Here is a 17,867-nt window from a genome sequence, read left to right as displayed (position 1 = left end):
GCATTTGATGTGGTCTAGCATGATCTTGTTAATAAACTAGGCAAATACAATTTAGATGGGGCTGCTATAAGGTGGGTGCATAACTGTCTGGATAACCATTCTCAGACTAGTTTTTAATGGTTTGCAGTCATGCTGGAAGGGCATAACAAGTAGGGTTCTGCAGGGGTCTCTTTTGGGACCAGTTCTATTCAATATCTTCATCAGCAATTTAGATATTGATATAGAGAGTGTGCTTATTAAGTTTGCAGATGATACCAAGCTGGGATGGGTTGCAAACTGGAGAAATGGTCTGAGGTAAGGAAGATGACATTTAATAAGTACAAATGCAAAGTATCCACTTAGGAAGAAACAATCACCTTCACACATACAGACTGGGAAGTGACTGTGTAGGAAAGAGTGCTGTGGAAAGGGTTTTAGGAGTCATAGTGGACCATACGCTAAATATAGATCAACAGTGTGATGTTGTTGCAAAAAAAGTAACATGATGGATGCATTAAGAGGACTGTTGAGAGCAAGGCATGAGAAGTCATTTTTCCACTCTATTCAGTGCTGTTTGGGCCTCAGTTGGAGTATTTTGTCCTGTTCTGGGCATCGTATTTCAAGAAAAGTGTGGAGAAATTGGAGAAGGTCCAGAGAAGAGCAACAAGAATGATTAAAGGTCTGGAGAGCATGAAGTTTACAAGGAGGAGGGAGAAAAATTGTTCCCCTTGGCCTCTGAGGATAGGACAAGGAGCAGTGAGCTTAAAGTGAATCAAGAGAGGTTTAGGTTGGACATTAGGAAAAACTTCCTAACTGTCAAGGTGGTTAAATACTGGAATAAATTGTCTAGGGAGGTTGTGAAATCTCTGTCACCAGAGATATCTAAGAGCAGGTTAGAAAGACATCTGTCGGGGATGGTCTAGACAGTGCTTGGTCCTGCCATGAGGGCAGGGGACTGCACTCAGTGACCTCTCAAGGTCCCTTCCAGTTCTAGTGTTCTGTGATTCTATGAAATACACAGAATAGCTGTGAAGTAGGTAGCAAAACTGCATGCAATGTAACTAATCCTTCCCCCCCCACCTACATCTCCAATAACATGACATATTGAAATTGCCTTTATCATTTATTAGCTACGTCTACACTACAGCATTAATTCGAAAGACACATTTTCAAAATTCACAGGTCGAAAGCTTGCCTTTTGAAATACAGCATCCACACATAAGCAGCTGCTGACACCTCCTATCTGCCCTTTCAAAAGGGCAAGGCACCTTTTCGAAAGGGAGTGTCCACACTGCCACAAGCACCCTTTTGAAAGACAGGGCCAGGAAACACCATGGGTTGGATTGCATGGCAGACAAGCCCTTCTGGGCCCGCAGACAGATGCTCTCTTAAAAGGCCCCTCGCCAACACCCTCTCCCTCCACGCTGAGGCCTGCAGGGCTGCCATGAGCCTTGCAGACCTTGTGCAGGCATTGGACATAATGTACAAGGCCAGATGGACCACCAGCAGAAGGTGGACCTCCTACTGGCTCTTGCCAATAGCATGCTTGCCCTGATGTCCATGGCAGTGGAGGCCACCCTTCACTTTCTCCTGGGCCTCCCCACCACCATGGCTGTAGAACCCTCAGACCTGGGACCCTGCCGGCTCTTTCCTCGGGTGCCCTGCCGACTCTGGAACCACCCCAGTGGCTCAGATTGGTGGGAGCGGCTGGTGATGGGGGTCTGGGATGATGCCAGGTGGCTCCAGAATTTCAGGATGAGACAAATCTTGCTGGAGCTCAGCCAGTGGCTAGCTCCTGCCTTGAGACACCAGGGCACACAGATGTGGCTTGCCCTCCCCATTGAAGAGAGGGTCATCATAGTTGTGTGGAAGCTGGCCACCCTCTATAGCTACCACTCCATTGGCCACCAGTTTGGGGTGTGCAAGGCCAGTATTGGGGCTGTTGTCGTGGAGGTAAGGTAAGCACAGGCTGTACACCCACCAGAGGGAGGGGGCTCTGAGGAAAGGGGAACCATTAGGAGCCAGGGGCCAGGGGAGATTTGTCGGGAGTGAGGGGCTGGGCACTCTGTCACACACTCATGAGTGCACACACCCTCCATCTCATGCAGGTGGTTTAGGACATCAGTGCCATGCATGTGGGGGACCTGAATGCAGCCATCACTGACTTCTCAGCTCTCAGGCTCCCAAACTGCTTCAGCACCCTGGACAGAACCCATATTCCAATCCGTGCCCCAGAACACAGTGGGAGCCAGTATATAAATAGGAAGAGGTAACACTCTGGGGTGCTCCAAGCCCTGTTGGACAGCAGGACCCCTTTTCAGGGCGTCTGTGTGGTCTGGGCGGGCTGCACGCATGATGCATGGGTGTTTAGAAACTCAGGCCTGTGCCGCCACATGGAGATAGGGACCTTCATCCCCTGGAGGGAGCTTCCACTCAAGGTCACCACCATGCCCCCGTAATTGGTGGCAGGTTCTTCCTTATCCCCCCCAGCCCTGGCTCATGTGGCCCTGTACAGTCCATCCCAACCCCAGCCAGCAGTTTTTCAATTCCTAGCTCAGCAACACCTGAAACATGGTCGAGAGAGCTTTTGGGCATTTGAAGGGCTGGTGGCAGTCTCTCCTGGCACGTCTGCAGGTGGGACAGCATAATGTCCCCCAAGTGGTGGGTGCCTGCTGTACCTTGCACAATATTGTCCAGAGCAGGGGCAAGGCATTCCACTTGGGGTGGGCAGGTGAGTCCGACCCAGCCTATGAACAACTGGCTGTCATCCCTAGCTGCCAGGCCCACCGGGACAGGGTCCACATCCAGGAGGCCCTCTGAGAGCACTTCACTCAGGGGCCCCACTAACCACCTCCCCAGCCACCCCCAGCAGGCACCCACAACAGGCTCCCCCACACACTCCCCTTCCCCATCACCATGCCTGCACACTCCTCACTCCCCATCACTCCCCCCCCAAGCACATGGCATACAGTTATTTAGATGAAATAAATTATGTAATGTTAAACACTAACATTTAAATATAAACAACTGGGAGTAGAACTATATACAGTGGAGAAGAGAGGCAAACTACTTACATTGGGGAAGGGCACGTGGCAGCACCTCACCTCGGGGCCTTTCTGTAAGGAAGGGGTAGAGGTCCATGGTGGTGGGGGGCAGGGAGGACAGCGAGGTCGCCCATGACAGAGAGCTCGGCAGGAGGGCCAGCTGGAGGGATGGCTGCAAGGGTGGCTGGAGGGGGAAGCCTAGCCAGGAGCTCCCTGAAGGTGCCTACCACATCCCGGAGGGTCCCCATTAACTCCCGCCAGCAGTTTGACTCCACTTTCTCCAGGGGTAAGTGCTGCTCTGCCACCTCCACCTGACGACAGACGGAGGCAGTGCGGAGGAAATCCTCCATGCTCTGCCTCTGGGCTCTCCTGGTGCACGTGCACCCTGGTGCCATTGGTGGGGAGGCCTGGTCACTGTCTCCCACCTCCGGTGGGCTGTCCGGGACCACAGATGGAGTGAGGCTCTCCTGGGCCTCTAGCAATGCAGCTGTATGAATGGGAAGAAGGAGATGGACAGCCTCTGAGTCCCAAGCCCCTGCCCTGTGGCCCACACCACCTGCGCTCCTGTGGGCAGTAGCCCCCATCCAATGGCAGGGCAGCCCTGGGGGATGATGGAGGCTGACGGGGTACCCGCCCCCACGGGATGGTCCCATTGCAAGGTCGGAACCGCCCAAGCCCTCTCCATGCAAGCAGCCCTTCGTTCTGTCCATGGGAGTGGGTCCTGGGTGTTGATGATGGTTGTTACTGTGTCCCAAGGGCTACGGCCAGCTGGGCTGTGTCCAGCTCAGCTCTGCTGGGTGTGTGAATGACCCTCTGGTGGCTGTGGTGCCCCTGACCAGTGATCCAGGGTGTGCATCCCATTGGGTACTTACCAGAGGGTCCACCACTGAAGTCTGGAGATGCCCGGCTAGCAGAATCATGGGTAGAGGACCAGGATGAGAGGTTGGTTACCAGCTCCCCATCATCGCTGGATCACTCGGTGGTTGGCTCTATGCATGGAATGGCTGGAAATCCTGGCTCCTCCTCGTCCCTTGGGTGGGGCTCATTGGCCACACTGTTTAGGACAGCAGGCAGGGAGGAGCTGTTCCTTGTACCTATGAGGCTCCATAGCTCCCTGTAGAAGGGGCAGGAAGCGAGCCCTTCCCCTGACAGCCTGACTGAGTCCCTTGCCTGGGCATAACCCTTCCACAAGTCCTTGACCTTGCTCCTGACTTGGTCAGGAGTGTGGCCAGGGTGCCCCAGGAGGATTGTCCATCTGCGAGCTGGGTGAAGGCAGCCATGTTGCGGCACTTGGTCACCATCTCTTGAAGACCTCGTCCTGCCAGATTCCCAGGCGGTCCCTGAGCTCTGGCTCCATCCAGGCAGGGGCTTGCTTTTCTGGAGCCTGGCCAGTCTCCTGCAAACCCTGAGCTTGCTGGCAGGTTTGGAGGGGAGCGCTAGGGCTTTTCTGGGGTGCTGGCTGCTGGCCATTGATTGCAGGAGCATTCAGGGGTTCTTCCTTGGGTGTGCTGGTGCAGTGCGTGCGATGGCTGCTCCCAGCACCCTGTCAGTTCCCTGCTACAGGGTTTCTGTGTCCATGCAGCTTTAAGGGCTGCTGGATGCACGGACCGTAGAGCCCCACAGCCTCCGGCCAGCACATATCTGTGTCTTGGCTGGCCAACACCATGGAGGACTTACTCTTTTGAAAGAGCAAGTCTCAGAGCATCTACACACATTTTCTTTTGAAAGGCCCTTTTGAAAGGGGGATCGCTTCTTACTATGGGTTAGGAAGACCCAATTTGAAAGCTGCAGTGCATGCCTTCGATTTCCGTTCGAAAGGCTGCGCTTTGTGTGTATATGCACCATGCTCTCTTTTCAAAGAGGGCTGAAAATTTCAAATGTACTGGCTTGTGTAGACACAGCTATGGAGAGCTGACAGCATCTTTGATGCTATACAGAGATAGAAATATCACTGAGCTTCCTGAGGGCAGGTCTCGTGACTTTTATTGATGTGAGTCGTCTTAACTCCAGGAACAGTTACATGTGCCATTTGTAACAACTTTTTATTTCAGAAGGTTGAAAAACCTACCAGGGCGGGGAGCTGTCCTAGATTTGATTTTAACAAAGGGGGAGGAACTGATTGAGAATCTGAAAGTGGAAGGCAGGTTGGGTGAAAGTGATCATGAAATCATAGAGTTCACAATTTTAAGGAAGGGGACATGGGAAAACAGCAAAATAGAGACAATGGATTTCAGGAAGGCAAATTTAAGTAAACTCAGAGAGCTGGTAGGTAGGGTCCCATGGGAAGCAAGACTGAGGGGAAAAACAACAGAGGAGAGTTGGCAGTTTTTTCAAAGGGACATTAAGGGCCCAAAAGCAAGCTATACCACTGCATAGGAAAGGTAGTAAATGTGGCAAAAGACTGCCTTGGCTTAACCAGGAGATCTTGCGTGATCTCAAAATAAAAAAGGAATCGTATAAAAAATGGAAACTAGGACAAATTACAAAGGATAATATAGGCAGACAACACAGGAATGCAGGGTCAAAATTAGAAAGGCAAAGGCACAAAATGAGCTCAAATTAGCTACGGGCATAAAGGGAAACAAGAAGTTTTATAAATACATTAAAAGCAAGAGGAAGATCAAGGATAGGGTAGGCCCATTGCTCAGTGAGGAGGGAGAAGCAGTAACGGGACACGTGGAAATGGCAGAGATGCTTAATGACTTCTTTGTTTTGGTCTTCAGTAAGAAGTTTGAAGAAGGAATGCCTAACATACTGAATGCTAGTGGGAAGGGGATAGGTTTAGAAGATAAAATAAAAAAAGAACAAGTTAAAAATCACTTAGGAAAGTTAGATGTCTGCAAGTCACCAGAGCCTGATGAAATGCATCCTAGAATACTCAAGGAGCTGATAGAGGAGGCATCTGAGCCATCAGCTATCATCTTTGGAAAATCATGGGAGACAGGAGAGATTCCAGAAGACTGGAAAAGGACAAATATAGTGCCTGTCTATAAAAAGGGAAACAAGAACAACGCAGGAGAATACAGACCGGTCAGTTTAACTTCTGTGCCTGGAAAGATAATGGAAAATCAATTAAGAAAATTAGTTAAGAAAATCATCTGCAAACATTTGGAAGGTGGTAAGCTGATAGGGAACAACCTGCATGGATTTACAAAGAACAGATCATGTCAAACCAATCCGATAGCTTTCTTTGATAGGATAATGAGCCTTGTGGGTAAGGGAGAAGTGGTGGATGTGGTATACCTAGATTTTAGTAAGGCGTTTGATATGGTCTTGCATGATATTCTTATCAATAAACTAGGCAAATACAAATTAGATGGGGCTACTATAGGGTGGGTGCAAAACTGGCTGGATAACTGTACTCAGATAGTAGTTATTAATGGTTATCAATCCTGCTGGAAAGGTATAACAAGTAGGGTTCTTTAGGGGTCTGTATTGAAACCAGTTCTGTTCAATATCTTCATCAATGATTTAGATGTTGGCATAAATAGTACACTTATTAAGTTTGCAGATGATACCAAGCTAGGACGGGTTGCAACTGCTTTGGAGAATAGGATCAAAATTCAAAATGATCTGGACAAATTGGAGAAATGGCCTGAAGTGAACAGGATGAAGTTTAATAAGGACAAATGCAAAGTGCTCCACTTAGGAAGGAACAATCAATTTCACACACACAAAATGGGAAGTGACTATCTAGGAAGGAGTATGGCAAAAAGGGACCTGGGGTAATAGTGGACCACAAGTTAAATATGAGTCAACAGTGTGATGCTGTTGCAAAAGAAGCAAACATGATTCTGGGATGCATTAACAGGTGCGTTGTGAACAAGACTCGAGAAGTCATTCTTCCACTCTACTCTGCACTGGTTAGGCCTCAATTGGAGTATTGTGTTCAGTTCTGGGTGCCGCATTTCAAGAAAGATGTGGAGAAATTGGAAGGGGTCCAGAAAAGAGCAACAAGAATGATCAAAGGTCTAGAGAACATGACCTATGAAGAAAGGCTGAAAGAACTTGGCTTGTTTAGTTTGGAAAAAAGAAGATTAAGGGGGGACATGATAGCAGTTTTCAAGTATCTAAAAGGGTGTCATAAGGAGGAGGGAGAAAACTTTTTCTTCTTGGCCTCCGAGGATAGAACAAGAAGCAATGGGCTTAAACTGCAGCAAGGGAGGTTTAGGTTGGACAGTAGGAAAAAGTTCCTAACTGTCAGGGTGGTCAAACACTGGAATAAGTTGCCTGGGGAGGTTGTGGAATCTCCATCTCTGGAGATATTTCAGAACAGGTTTGATAAATGTCTATCAGGGATGGTCTAGACAGTACTTGGTCCTGCCATGAGGGCAGGGGGTTGGACTCGATGACCTCTCAAGGTCCCTTCCAGTCCTAATGTTCTATGATTCTATGTATGCATATGAATTATTTGCATGCGTTCTGGCTGCAAGATCTGCTGCCTTTTGATCAGAAACAGACAACATGGGTGAAACGCAAGAGAAGAATATGAGATAGGAACTCACACATGGTGTTCTAAAGCAAGTTTGTGAGCACACTCCAGACCTGTAGCTTAAAGATCCTTGAGTGAATTCAGTAGTTGCCTTCAAAATTGTGCTAAAAGGGTTGAAAGAAGCTGTTATTTACTTATGACTGTTTTTATCCTAGCTTGTTATTGCCAGCATTATTGTGACTATTGCTGTGCTTCTGGAGACGGTTTGGTATTGTTCAGTGAATCTGCAATCAGTGCCATGTGTTTGTTAGATATGGGCTTAGTATACAATGGGTATAATCATATATTGAGTCAGAAAGCCATTTTATGGTCTGTAGCTAAGGAACCAAACCAAAAGCATGTGTTTTTGCATGGGGAGATATACGGACACATGCAGAGAAATGGAGTCTGTGAAAGAATGTAGAGTTCTCTTCACCTCTCACTTCTCAGAGCTTCACAAATGCATAAACAGATAAACAGGGTAACAAAACTGTTGTGTTATAACACTGAGAAATGTCAAAAATTATTTGTTGTGTGTGTCGGCTAGTGATGTAGTTCATTCCGGTGTATATTTTTGCCCCACATAGAATTTTTTCCTTGACATAAAAAATAGTGATTGAGGGGATGGTGGGAAAAAGAGCAGGGGGATAATCACTGTGGATTAGATGAGTCAAGGGGTTTAATAATTGCATCTGGAGACTTCTACTGCAGGGTCATTAGTCTGAGTCCCGCTCAGATCCGCTGTGGTGGCTATTTTAACAGCTGTTATTTATTACCTACCCATTACTTTGTGAACTAGGGCTATTTAGATTTTGGTGAGCAAGAGTCATCTCTCTGGATGTAAATACAACTGTCTGTTTTTGATTTGTGTATAAAGCGAGTGAAAGAGACAGAGAGAGTTCCCTGTTTGAGAAGCTGATTTTCTTGGTTAGCAGTTAATTGTCAAAATATGTTCAAAATCTCTTCTGCTTCATTATTCACTTTGAAATGGATTTGGATGGTGCCCGTCTGCATTTCAGCCCAATGTAATCTCTATGTCCCAGACAGTTACAGGGAAAAGGCTGTTAGAACTGATATGGTTTTAGTTTGTCAGCAATTTGTGCCTCCTGAGCAGCCATGTGGTCAGATGAGTTTTAAAGCGCCACTGGCTCAGCCTTCAGAATCCTCACATTTGTGATTTCTCTGTTGACAAATTGATAAAAGCTGCCTTGAGATTGTGGAGGAAAACTGAAATGAAGAATGCAAGTACCACATTCATTCATTATATACTTCAAGCCTCTTCTCACTCATATAAATATGTTATTTTAAGGTAGGGGCTAACACTTGTGACAGAAAGTATCCTTCCATGATTATCTAACAAGGTACTTGTATATTCCCTGTCACCATTGTTCCTGATCACCGTGTTTCATTACGGAGAAGAAAAGAGTTGCTGTAGTGGCTGCATCCCAACTAACTTGATTTTTAAAATGACTAAAATACATAATCTACAGAAACATGAAAAGCCAGCTCTGAATAGCTAAGAACATGAGAATGGCCATGCTGGGTCAGACCAAAAGTCCATCTAGCCCAGTATCCTGTCTGCTGACAGTAGCCAATGCCAGGTGCCCCAGAGGAGGTGAACTGAAGACAATGATCAAGCAATTTGTCTCCTGCCATCCATCTGCCGTCTTCCTCAAAAGGCTAGGCACCATACCTTACCCCTTGCTAGTAGCCATCTATGGAGCTAACCTCCAAACATTTATCAAGCTCTTTTTTAAACTCTGTTAGAATCCTGGCCTTCACAGCATCCTCTGGAAAGGAGTTCCACGGGTTGACTGTGCATTGTGTGAAGAAAAACTTTCTTTTATTAGTTTTGAACCTGCTACCCATTAATCTCATTTGGTGTCCTCTAGTTCTTATATTATGGGAACAAGTAAATAACTTTTCTGTATTCACTTTCTCCACACCATTCATGATTTTATATACCTCTATCATATCACCCCTCAGTCTCCTCTTTTCTAGACTGAAGAGTCCTAGTCTTTCTAGCCTATCCTCATATAGGACCCATTCCAAACCCTTAATCATTTTAGTTGCCCTTTTCTGAACCTTTTCTAACGCCAATATATCTTTTTTGAGATGAGGAGACCACACCTGCACGCAGTACTCAAGATGTGGGCATACCATAGTTTTATATAGGGGAAGTAAGATATTCTTCGTCTTATTTTCTATCCCTTTTTTAATTATTCCTAACATCCTGTTTGCTTTATTGACTGCCACTGCACACTGTGTGAATGTTTTCAGAGAGGTATCCACTATAATTCCAAGATTCCTTTCCTGATCTGTTGTAGCTAAATTTTCCCCCATCATGTTGTATGTGTAATTGGGGTTATTTTTCCCAATGTGCATTACCTTACACTTACCCACATTAAATTTCATTTGCCATTTTGCTGCCCAATCACTCAGTTTACTGAGATCTTTTTGAAGTTCTTCACAGTCTGCTTTGGCTTTGACTATCCTGAACAGTTTGGTGTCATCTGCAAACTTTGCCACCTCACTGCCTACCCCTTTCTCTAGATCATTGATGAATAAGTTGAACAGGATTGGTCCCAGGACTGACGCTGGGGGAACACCCTTCCATTGTGAAAATTTACCATTTATTCCTACCCTTTATTTCCTGTCTTTTAACCAGTTCCCAATCCATGAAAGGATCTTTCCTCCTATCCCATGATTACTTAATTTACATAAGAGCCTTTGGTGAGGGACCGTGTCAAAGGCTTTCTGGAAATCTAAGTATACTATATCTACTGGATCCCCCCTGTCCGCATGCTTGTTAACCCCTTCAAAGAACTCTAATAGATTAGTAAGACACGACTTCCCTTTACAGAAACCATGTTGACTTTTGCTCAACAAATCATGTTCTTCTACGTGTCTGACAATTTTATTCTTTACTATTGTTTCTACTAATTTGCCCGGTACTGACGTTAGACTTACCAGTCTGTAATTGCTAGGGTCTCCTTTACAGCCCTTTTTAAATATTGGTGTTATATTAGCTGTCTTCCAATCATTGGGTACCGAAACTGTTTTAAAGGATAGGTTACAAACCACTGTTAATAGTTCCGCAATTTCACATTTGAGTTCTTTCAGAACCCTTGGGTGAATACCATCTGGTCCCGGAGACTTGTGCTGTTTAGCTTATCAATTAGTTCCAAAACCTCCTCTAATGACACTTCAATCTGGACAGTTCCTCAGATTTGTCACCTATAAAGGACGGCTCAGATTTGGGAATCTCTCTAACATCCTCAGCCATGGAGACTGAAGCAAAGAAATCATTTAGTTTTTCCACGATGGCATTATCTTTCTTGATTGCTCCTTTTATGTCTCTGTCGTCCAGGGGCCCCAGTGCTTTTTTAGCCGGCTTTCTGCTTCTAATGTACTTAAAAAACATTTTACTATTGTTTTTTGAATTTATGGCTATCTGTTCCTCAAAATCTTTTTTGGCTTATTACATTTTTACATTTAATTTGGCAGTGTTTATATTCCTTTCTATTTTTGTCACTAGGATTTGACTTCCACTTTTTAAAAGATGCCTTTTTATCTCTCACTGTCTCTTTTACATGGCTGTTAAGCCATGGTGGCTCTTTTTTAGGTCTCTTACTGTGTTTTTTAATTTGGGGTATACATTTAATTGGGCCTCTAATATGGTGTCTTTGAAAAGTTTCCATGCAGCTTGCAGGGATTTTACTCTAGTTACTCTACCTTTTAATTTCTGTTTAACTAACCTCCTCATTTTTGTGTAATTCCCCTTTTTGAAATTAAATACTAGAGTGTTGGACTGTTGTGGTGTTCTTCCCAACACAGGAATATTAAATGTTATTATGTAATGGTCACTATTTTCAAGCGGTCCTGTAATAGTTACCTCTTGGGCCAGATCCTGTGTTCCAGTCAGTACTAAATCAAGAATTGCCTCTCCCCCTGTGGGTTCCTATATCAGCTGCTCCAAGAAGCAGTCATTTAAGGCATCAAGAAATTTTCTCTCTGAGTCCCGTCCTGAGGTGACATGTACCCAGTCAATATGGGGATAATTGAAATCCCCTATTATTACTGAGTTTTTTTTATTTTGATAGCCTCTCTAATCTCCCTTAGCATTTCAGCATCACTATCACTGTCTTGGTTAGGTGGTCGATAGTATATCCCTAGTGCTACATTCCCATCAGAGGAAGGAATTGTTATCTGTGGTGATTCTATGGAACATTTTGATTCATTTAGGATTTTTATTTCATTTGATTCTACCTTATCTTTCACATACAGTACCACTCCACCACCCGCTCGACCCATTCTGTCATTCCGATATATTTTATATCCCGGTATGATCATGTCCCACTGATTGTCCTTATTCCACCAGGTTTCCGTGATGCATATTATGTCAATCTCCTCCTTTGATATGAGGTATTCTAATTCACCCATCTTATTAGATAGACTTCTAGCATTTGTGTAAAAGCACTTTAAAAACCTACCACTATTCATATGCCTGCCCTTCCCTGATGTATTGGATTCTTTTATATGTGGTTGTTTCTCATCTTCCATCTTCTCTTTCTGACTGGATTCTGACTGTATCTCTTACTGCCAACTCATCTTTGTGATTCCCATTGTTTTAGTTATGGTTCACAAACATTGCTATCTAATTATGAAGTAAAGGATTTAACCAAACACGGGTGACATAACATGGACACTAAACTGGTTATTTCCATTACATTCCCTTTTATATATGTCATGCTGGAGTAATTCTAGCAGAGATTACATCTCTGAGATTGAACCTGCCCTGCTAGGCCAGTTTGTCTGATAACCTGAGGCCAAGATCTTATTTTTCCAAAATTATCATTAAACCAGAGTCAGCATAGACTTATAAGTGAAAAAAGTTATAGATGAGCATAAGAATTTTGTTTAAGGAAAAGTGAATACAGTGAGGTCTCAGAGTACGTGACCCTGTCCCTACGCGGCTGACACCGATTCCTACAGTAAACCTGTAGCACGATTTCCAGTTGTGCTTAACTTGCTCCCCCACACTCTGGCTCAACCCCCTCAGCTCCACACAGCCCTGCTCACCCCCCAACCCCAACCTCTGGCTCTAGCTCACCACCCTTCAGGAGCAGCTCTGGCTCAACCTCCCCCGCCCTGGTTTAGACCCCTGCCAGCTCACTCCACTCCCAGCTCGGGCTCTGGCTCACCACCCCTCATGTGCAGCTCTGGTGCACCCTCCCTCCCCACCCCGGTTTAAACCCCCTGCGTGCGGCTCCCGTTCAAACCACCTGAGCTGGTTCAAACCCCTCACCCATGGCCCCGGTTCCATCCTCCTGCCCCGGTTTAAACTCCCCATGTGCAGCTCTGGTTCAAAGCCTGCTGATCCCTGCACTTGGTTCTGGTTCAACACCCCACCCCCCGTTCAACCCCCCGCCAGCTTGCCACCCACTCCCAGCCCTGACTCCAGTTCACCACCCCTCACGTGTAGCTCCAGCTCAACGCCCACCAGCTCACCACCTGAGAAGGGTTCTGGCTCACCACCCCCACGCACAGTTCTGGCTCTACTCCACCCCGTTTCCCCTGCAACGCTAACCCACCCCAGGCTTAGCCCCCGCCTCCCATGGCCCCAGCCTGCTCTCAGGCTTAACCCTTCCCAACTGCCCCTTTACCCGAGGACTTACCTTTCTGCTGCTTCTCCTGCTACAGAACGTGTGTTCCACCAGGGAAAAAGTGAGACCTCCACTTACGCGAAATCAGGTTATGTGAGGGCACGTGGAACGGAATCCTCGCATACTCTGAGACCTCACTATACTGTTAGAGCATAACATAAGAAGGGCCATACTGGGTCAGTTTAAAGGTCCAGCTAGCCCAGTATCCTGTCTTCCAGTAGATGCCTCAGAGGGAGTGAATAGAACAGGTAATCATGAAATGATCCCGCTCCTGTCATCGTTTTTCAGGCCTCTGACAGGGGCTACCGACACCATTCCTACCCATCCTGGCTAATAGCTAATAACCTCCATGAATGTATCTCATTCTTTTTTGAACCCTGTTAATGTCCTGGTCTGCACCACATCATCTGGCAAGGAGTTCCACAGAAAAACTTTTTGTTTGGTTAAAATCAGCTACCAATTAATTTCATTTGATAACCCCTAGTTCTTGTGGGAACAAGTAAATAACTTTTCTGTATTCATCAGTCATGATTTTGTAGATCTCTATCCTATCCCCCCCTTAGTCTCCTCTGAAGTCTCAAGAGGCCTTTTATAAATACTGTGTAATGGGGTGGACATCTCGCAGCTCTTTGAGCAATGAAATGCGGCTCCTCAGAGCCACAGACTGGCAGTGCCGTCTGCCACTCCATGCATACATACACGGCAGCACTTAGTAGGAGAAGCACATGGCGGTGGCAGTGGCTCTGGTGAGTCATTGGCATTGAATTAGAGCTCGGGAGACTGGGGGTGCCTGGCTCTGGGGAGGGGGAGGGTATTCAGTGAGAGCAGAGGAGGTGCTGGGGTGCCTGGCTTTGGGGGAAGAGGAGGGCATTCAGTTAGAGCAATGGGAGGCTGGTGCCTGCTTCTGGGGGAGGGCATTAAGTTAGAGCAGGGGGCTGAGATGCCTGGCTCTGGGGGAGGGGAGGGACATTGGGTTAAAGCAAGAGGAGCTGGGGGTGCCTGGCTCAGGAAGCGGGGAGGGCACTGTGTCATGTATTATATATTTATTTTTATTATCTAAATATTGATCTATATTTATTATCAATATATCTGCGTATAGCTCTATCTCAATATCTAGATAAGTAAAATAGAAATATAAGCAAATATATAATATGTGGCTCTTCACACTCTATCCACTGCTATTTTGGCTCTTCATCTCTTACTGGTTAGCCACCCCTGCTGTACATCGTAAATTAAACAAATTCACTCAATTTCCCTGTTTACAATGTTTAGTCCTTGTCTTCTCTCCATAAATACGTGGCCTAACCACTTAGTGACTCACAGAACTGTTCTTCATTTTAAATTAAAACAGCGATTTCATATCTGAATAAAGTCATTACAGGAATTTAAATCTAATCACTTGGCAGTATCTTGGTTAACCAAGCCATCTTGAAGGTTTGAGGAGCTTTTCTCCTGGGCAGGTTTCTTCTTGGTTCTTCTGTGTTGTTCATACTTCTTGAAGAGATGAACACAATGAGTTGTGGAGCACTTGGAGCTAAGCGTGGTAGCAGACCGATTGCTGTGAGGGCTTCTCAATTCCGGATTTTTACTCTTCTCCTTCCCAGTTCCATAAAATTAGGAAAACACCATCTCTTTCAGCTTCACTTTAGGTTCAGAATTGGTGACTGTCACCCTTTCATTGAATGCATGCCACTGAGATTTGACTTAGGTGACAACTTCAGCTCCTACATGTGCAGTCTGCCAACAGAGGGATAAAATTTCTGTAACTGCTTCTTTAACTGCTTCTTTTCTTCTTGAGGTGGAAAAACATTAGATAAATTTTAAAGTTAGTTTCAATCATTTTTACGCAGTCAGTATTCTGAGATATCCCTTTATTTCCATCAAGATTTAATAGGTAAAGAAATTGTGTTTTTAAATGAACCCAAACATTCCAATTATCTTTATAAAAGTCATCTCTCAAAATTGTCTCTTGAAAATTAAATTCCTTGAGTCTTCACGCGTCAGTGGCCATCAAAGGAAGGTATTGTCTTTTGTTTTTACCACTTTTTGAAGAGATTCTTCTTGACTTCACAAAGTTTAAAGGATTGCTGAAGCATTGCCAGATAACTGATTTGCTAATTAATATAAATATTTCTTTACTCAGATGATTTCTTACGCTAGTAGCCAGTTACATTGTCAAATATCCTTGCTGTGTTTGTATATAAAGAATTTTAACAATTACGTAACAGTAACATTGGGAGTTGTGTCAGAAGCTCTGTTTAGTTAACCTTATTCGTAGACATGTATTTCACAAAGATTTTTGTCATGTCAGTATTTTAAGAAATAAACAAAAGGTGTAACATATTTTCAACCACATGTTTTTCCTTCAGTTTCAAGAGACGCAAGCAGGGATTGTTCATTAAAAAGAAAGGGGTGCTGATTGTGGTGTAGGCTCACTGCCTGGCCTGAATGTATTGCCCTAATAACAAAGTACTCTACTCAGTGCTTTTTCTCTAAAATTGAAGGTGTGAGTACTCACCCCCAGCCAGGGGGTTGCGGGTGAGGCCGATTCTGCAGCCCCACGCTGGGAGCCCGCTGGAGCATGGAGCCCCGCCAGCAGCCCCAACCACAGGAACTCCAGCCGTGATGCGAGCAGAGAGACCCCACAGCTGGAAGCTGGTTGGGGCATGCAGTGGCACCAGCAGTCCCAGCTGGAGGATTCCCCTAGGGGGGAAACATTCATTTGGAGGTGCCAGTATGCAGTACTGGCATGTACAGCCAGAACAGCCCTGCCAATTCCCCTTTTTCCGCCATCAGGTTTCCTCCTAAAATATGAATGGTCACAGTTTGTTACAGCATGTAAACATCTATCAAATCTTTTATACAAAGCACAGATTTCACTAAAATTAAGCTTTGAACCATGGCACAACAGAACATAGTCTGGCACACTTTCATCTGGCAACACCCATAATCCAGCATCATTTTACTTAGCTGGACGACCACAATAATAGTTTACCTTGGTGCCATAAAGTTTGTTTGAAGCAGTCCTGGCTCTCAGTGTTCTGTGCTGTTCTTTAGCTGGAATTTAGCCCTAAATGTCTTGAGCCCAGTAAACAGTGGTGTTGGTAATGCTGCTAGACAATATGACCTCCTGTGGTCTGGAAATCCTCTTGTTCAGCACTGGTCAGGTCCTGAGGGTGTGGGGCAAGAGAGGTTCGATGTATACAAAGGCAAGGCAAGGTATACTTTAAAATGCAGCTTTGCTGAATTCATGCAAACATTAGGGACAATAAAAACCCTTATGACTAAGAAGGAGTTATTTGCTGGTCCTTGGAAACAGAAAAAAGAAACCTCCTGGAATATCTTTGGTTGGCTTTATGCTTGGTGACGTAACCAGCTAAATATAATAAGTATTCTTGTGATTGCAAGTGTCCTGGGTTTATGTACTTGTTACTATATCTTATTAGTCAGTAAAGTTTGTAATTACCTTTGAAAACAAGATTTACACTGTAAGTGTATTTTTATTAATACTGAAGTCTCTCCCCTAGAGTACCCTGTAAATGATTTTGTTTGTATGTTTGTTTTTTTCATATCAGTACTCCCCTGCATGTGTCACTTATGTTTTGACTTGGTATAGTAGGTAGATTATTTTCATTTTTCAGTTTTTATCTATGTTAAATTTTAGCTGTCAGGGGAAACTATGGGTGATTTAGGCAATGGAGGTGTTAAACAATAATTAATGGCAACAGATTCAAAAAGTTAATGGTTCATAAATGTTAAAAATGTGAACTGTCAGTATTATATATGTCAAAAGATACAAAGTCAGTATTCTTAAATCAGTCTCTGATTAAGTTCTCAAACAGCATTTTTCTGTCCTTACCCATATGGAAATATATTTTCATTCTGTGAGCGTGCAAGCAAGGCATTGTGCATTTTTCCAGTCCTAGTTCTGTTGCAAAGATGCATTCATCCCCTTTATTTATTAATTTTGTCTTAATTTTATGGAGAGAGCCTGCTGTTTCACTTAGTTTATTGTCTGTTTAAATTGGCTCTTGGGGCTGGCCTGGGCAAATACTGTAGGAGCACTCAGAATACATTAGCAATGGAGAGAGCTACAGAAGTTACTAACACGTGTTTTTGGGTTATTTTGTTCTTGTTGTTTCTACAGATGAGGATAGGAATTCATTCAGGATCTGTTCTGGCTGGAGTAGTTGGTGTGAGAATGCCACGTTATTGTCTCTTTGGAAATAATGTCACTCTCGCCAGCAAGTTTGAGTCAGGAAGTCATCCGCGTCGCATCAATGTCAGTCCGACCACATACCAGTAAGTGCTGCTAGCCTTTTGGAATTGCTTTGATTTCAGCCCTGGTTTCTGAGAAAAATGTAATGATGTATCCTGCAGCTCCACCCTCCCATGCAGCTGCAAAAGTCACACCTAAGAAAATGCGTGAAGCCCTGGGAGCAGCTGGGAAGGAGCATTCCACTGAACCCTTTGCTCTGCAAGAGGGTGTACTGCTGCAGAGCTCAGAATGAGCTGTTGGCCGGCCAAAGGAATGGTAGGGAAATGGCCAGTCAATCCATATATCAGCTAGCCCAAAACAGACTATAGTGGACAATGTCTATCCTATCTCCCTGTGATGGATGGGAGGAGTTCTACCCCTTTTTCAGACATCCCAGTGTTCAGTTAACTAACTTGCCTGTTAAAGATTGAACCCAGAGATAGTGGGTC

General features: G+C 44.9%; 1 protein-coding gene across 2 annotated transcripts in view; it reads left to right on the top strand.

Annotated features, from left to right (window-relative positions):
- GUCY1A2 (guanylate cyclase 1 soluble subunit alpha 2) overlaps window positions 1–17,867 on the top strand; it is a 296,861-nt gene that overhangs the window by 259,097 nt on the left and 19,897 nt on the right. For both annotated transcript variants that reach the window (XM_074981844.1, XM_074981854.1), the window contains one exon: window positions 17,308–17,462. In XM_074981844.1, the coding sequence (XP_074837945.1) occupies window positions 17,308–17,462 (155 nt within the window). The remainder of the gene's footprint in view (window positions 1–17,307; window positions 17,463–17,867) is intronic.

This window comes from Carettochelys insculpta, chromosome 1 (genome assembly GCF_033958435.1).
Source record: "Carettochelys insculpta isolate YL-2023 chromosome 1, ASM3395843v1, whole genome shotgun sequence".
NCBI classification, from domain to species: Eukaryota; Metazoa; Chordata; order Testudines; family Carettochelyidae; genus Carettochelys; species Carettochelys insculpta.
The sequence above is the reverse complement of the archived record's forward strand: the minus strand, read 5'-3'. Positions and strand labels throughout refer to the sequence as shown.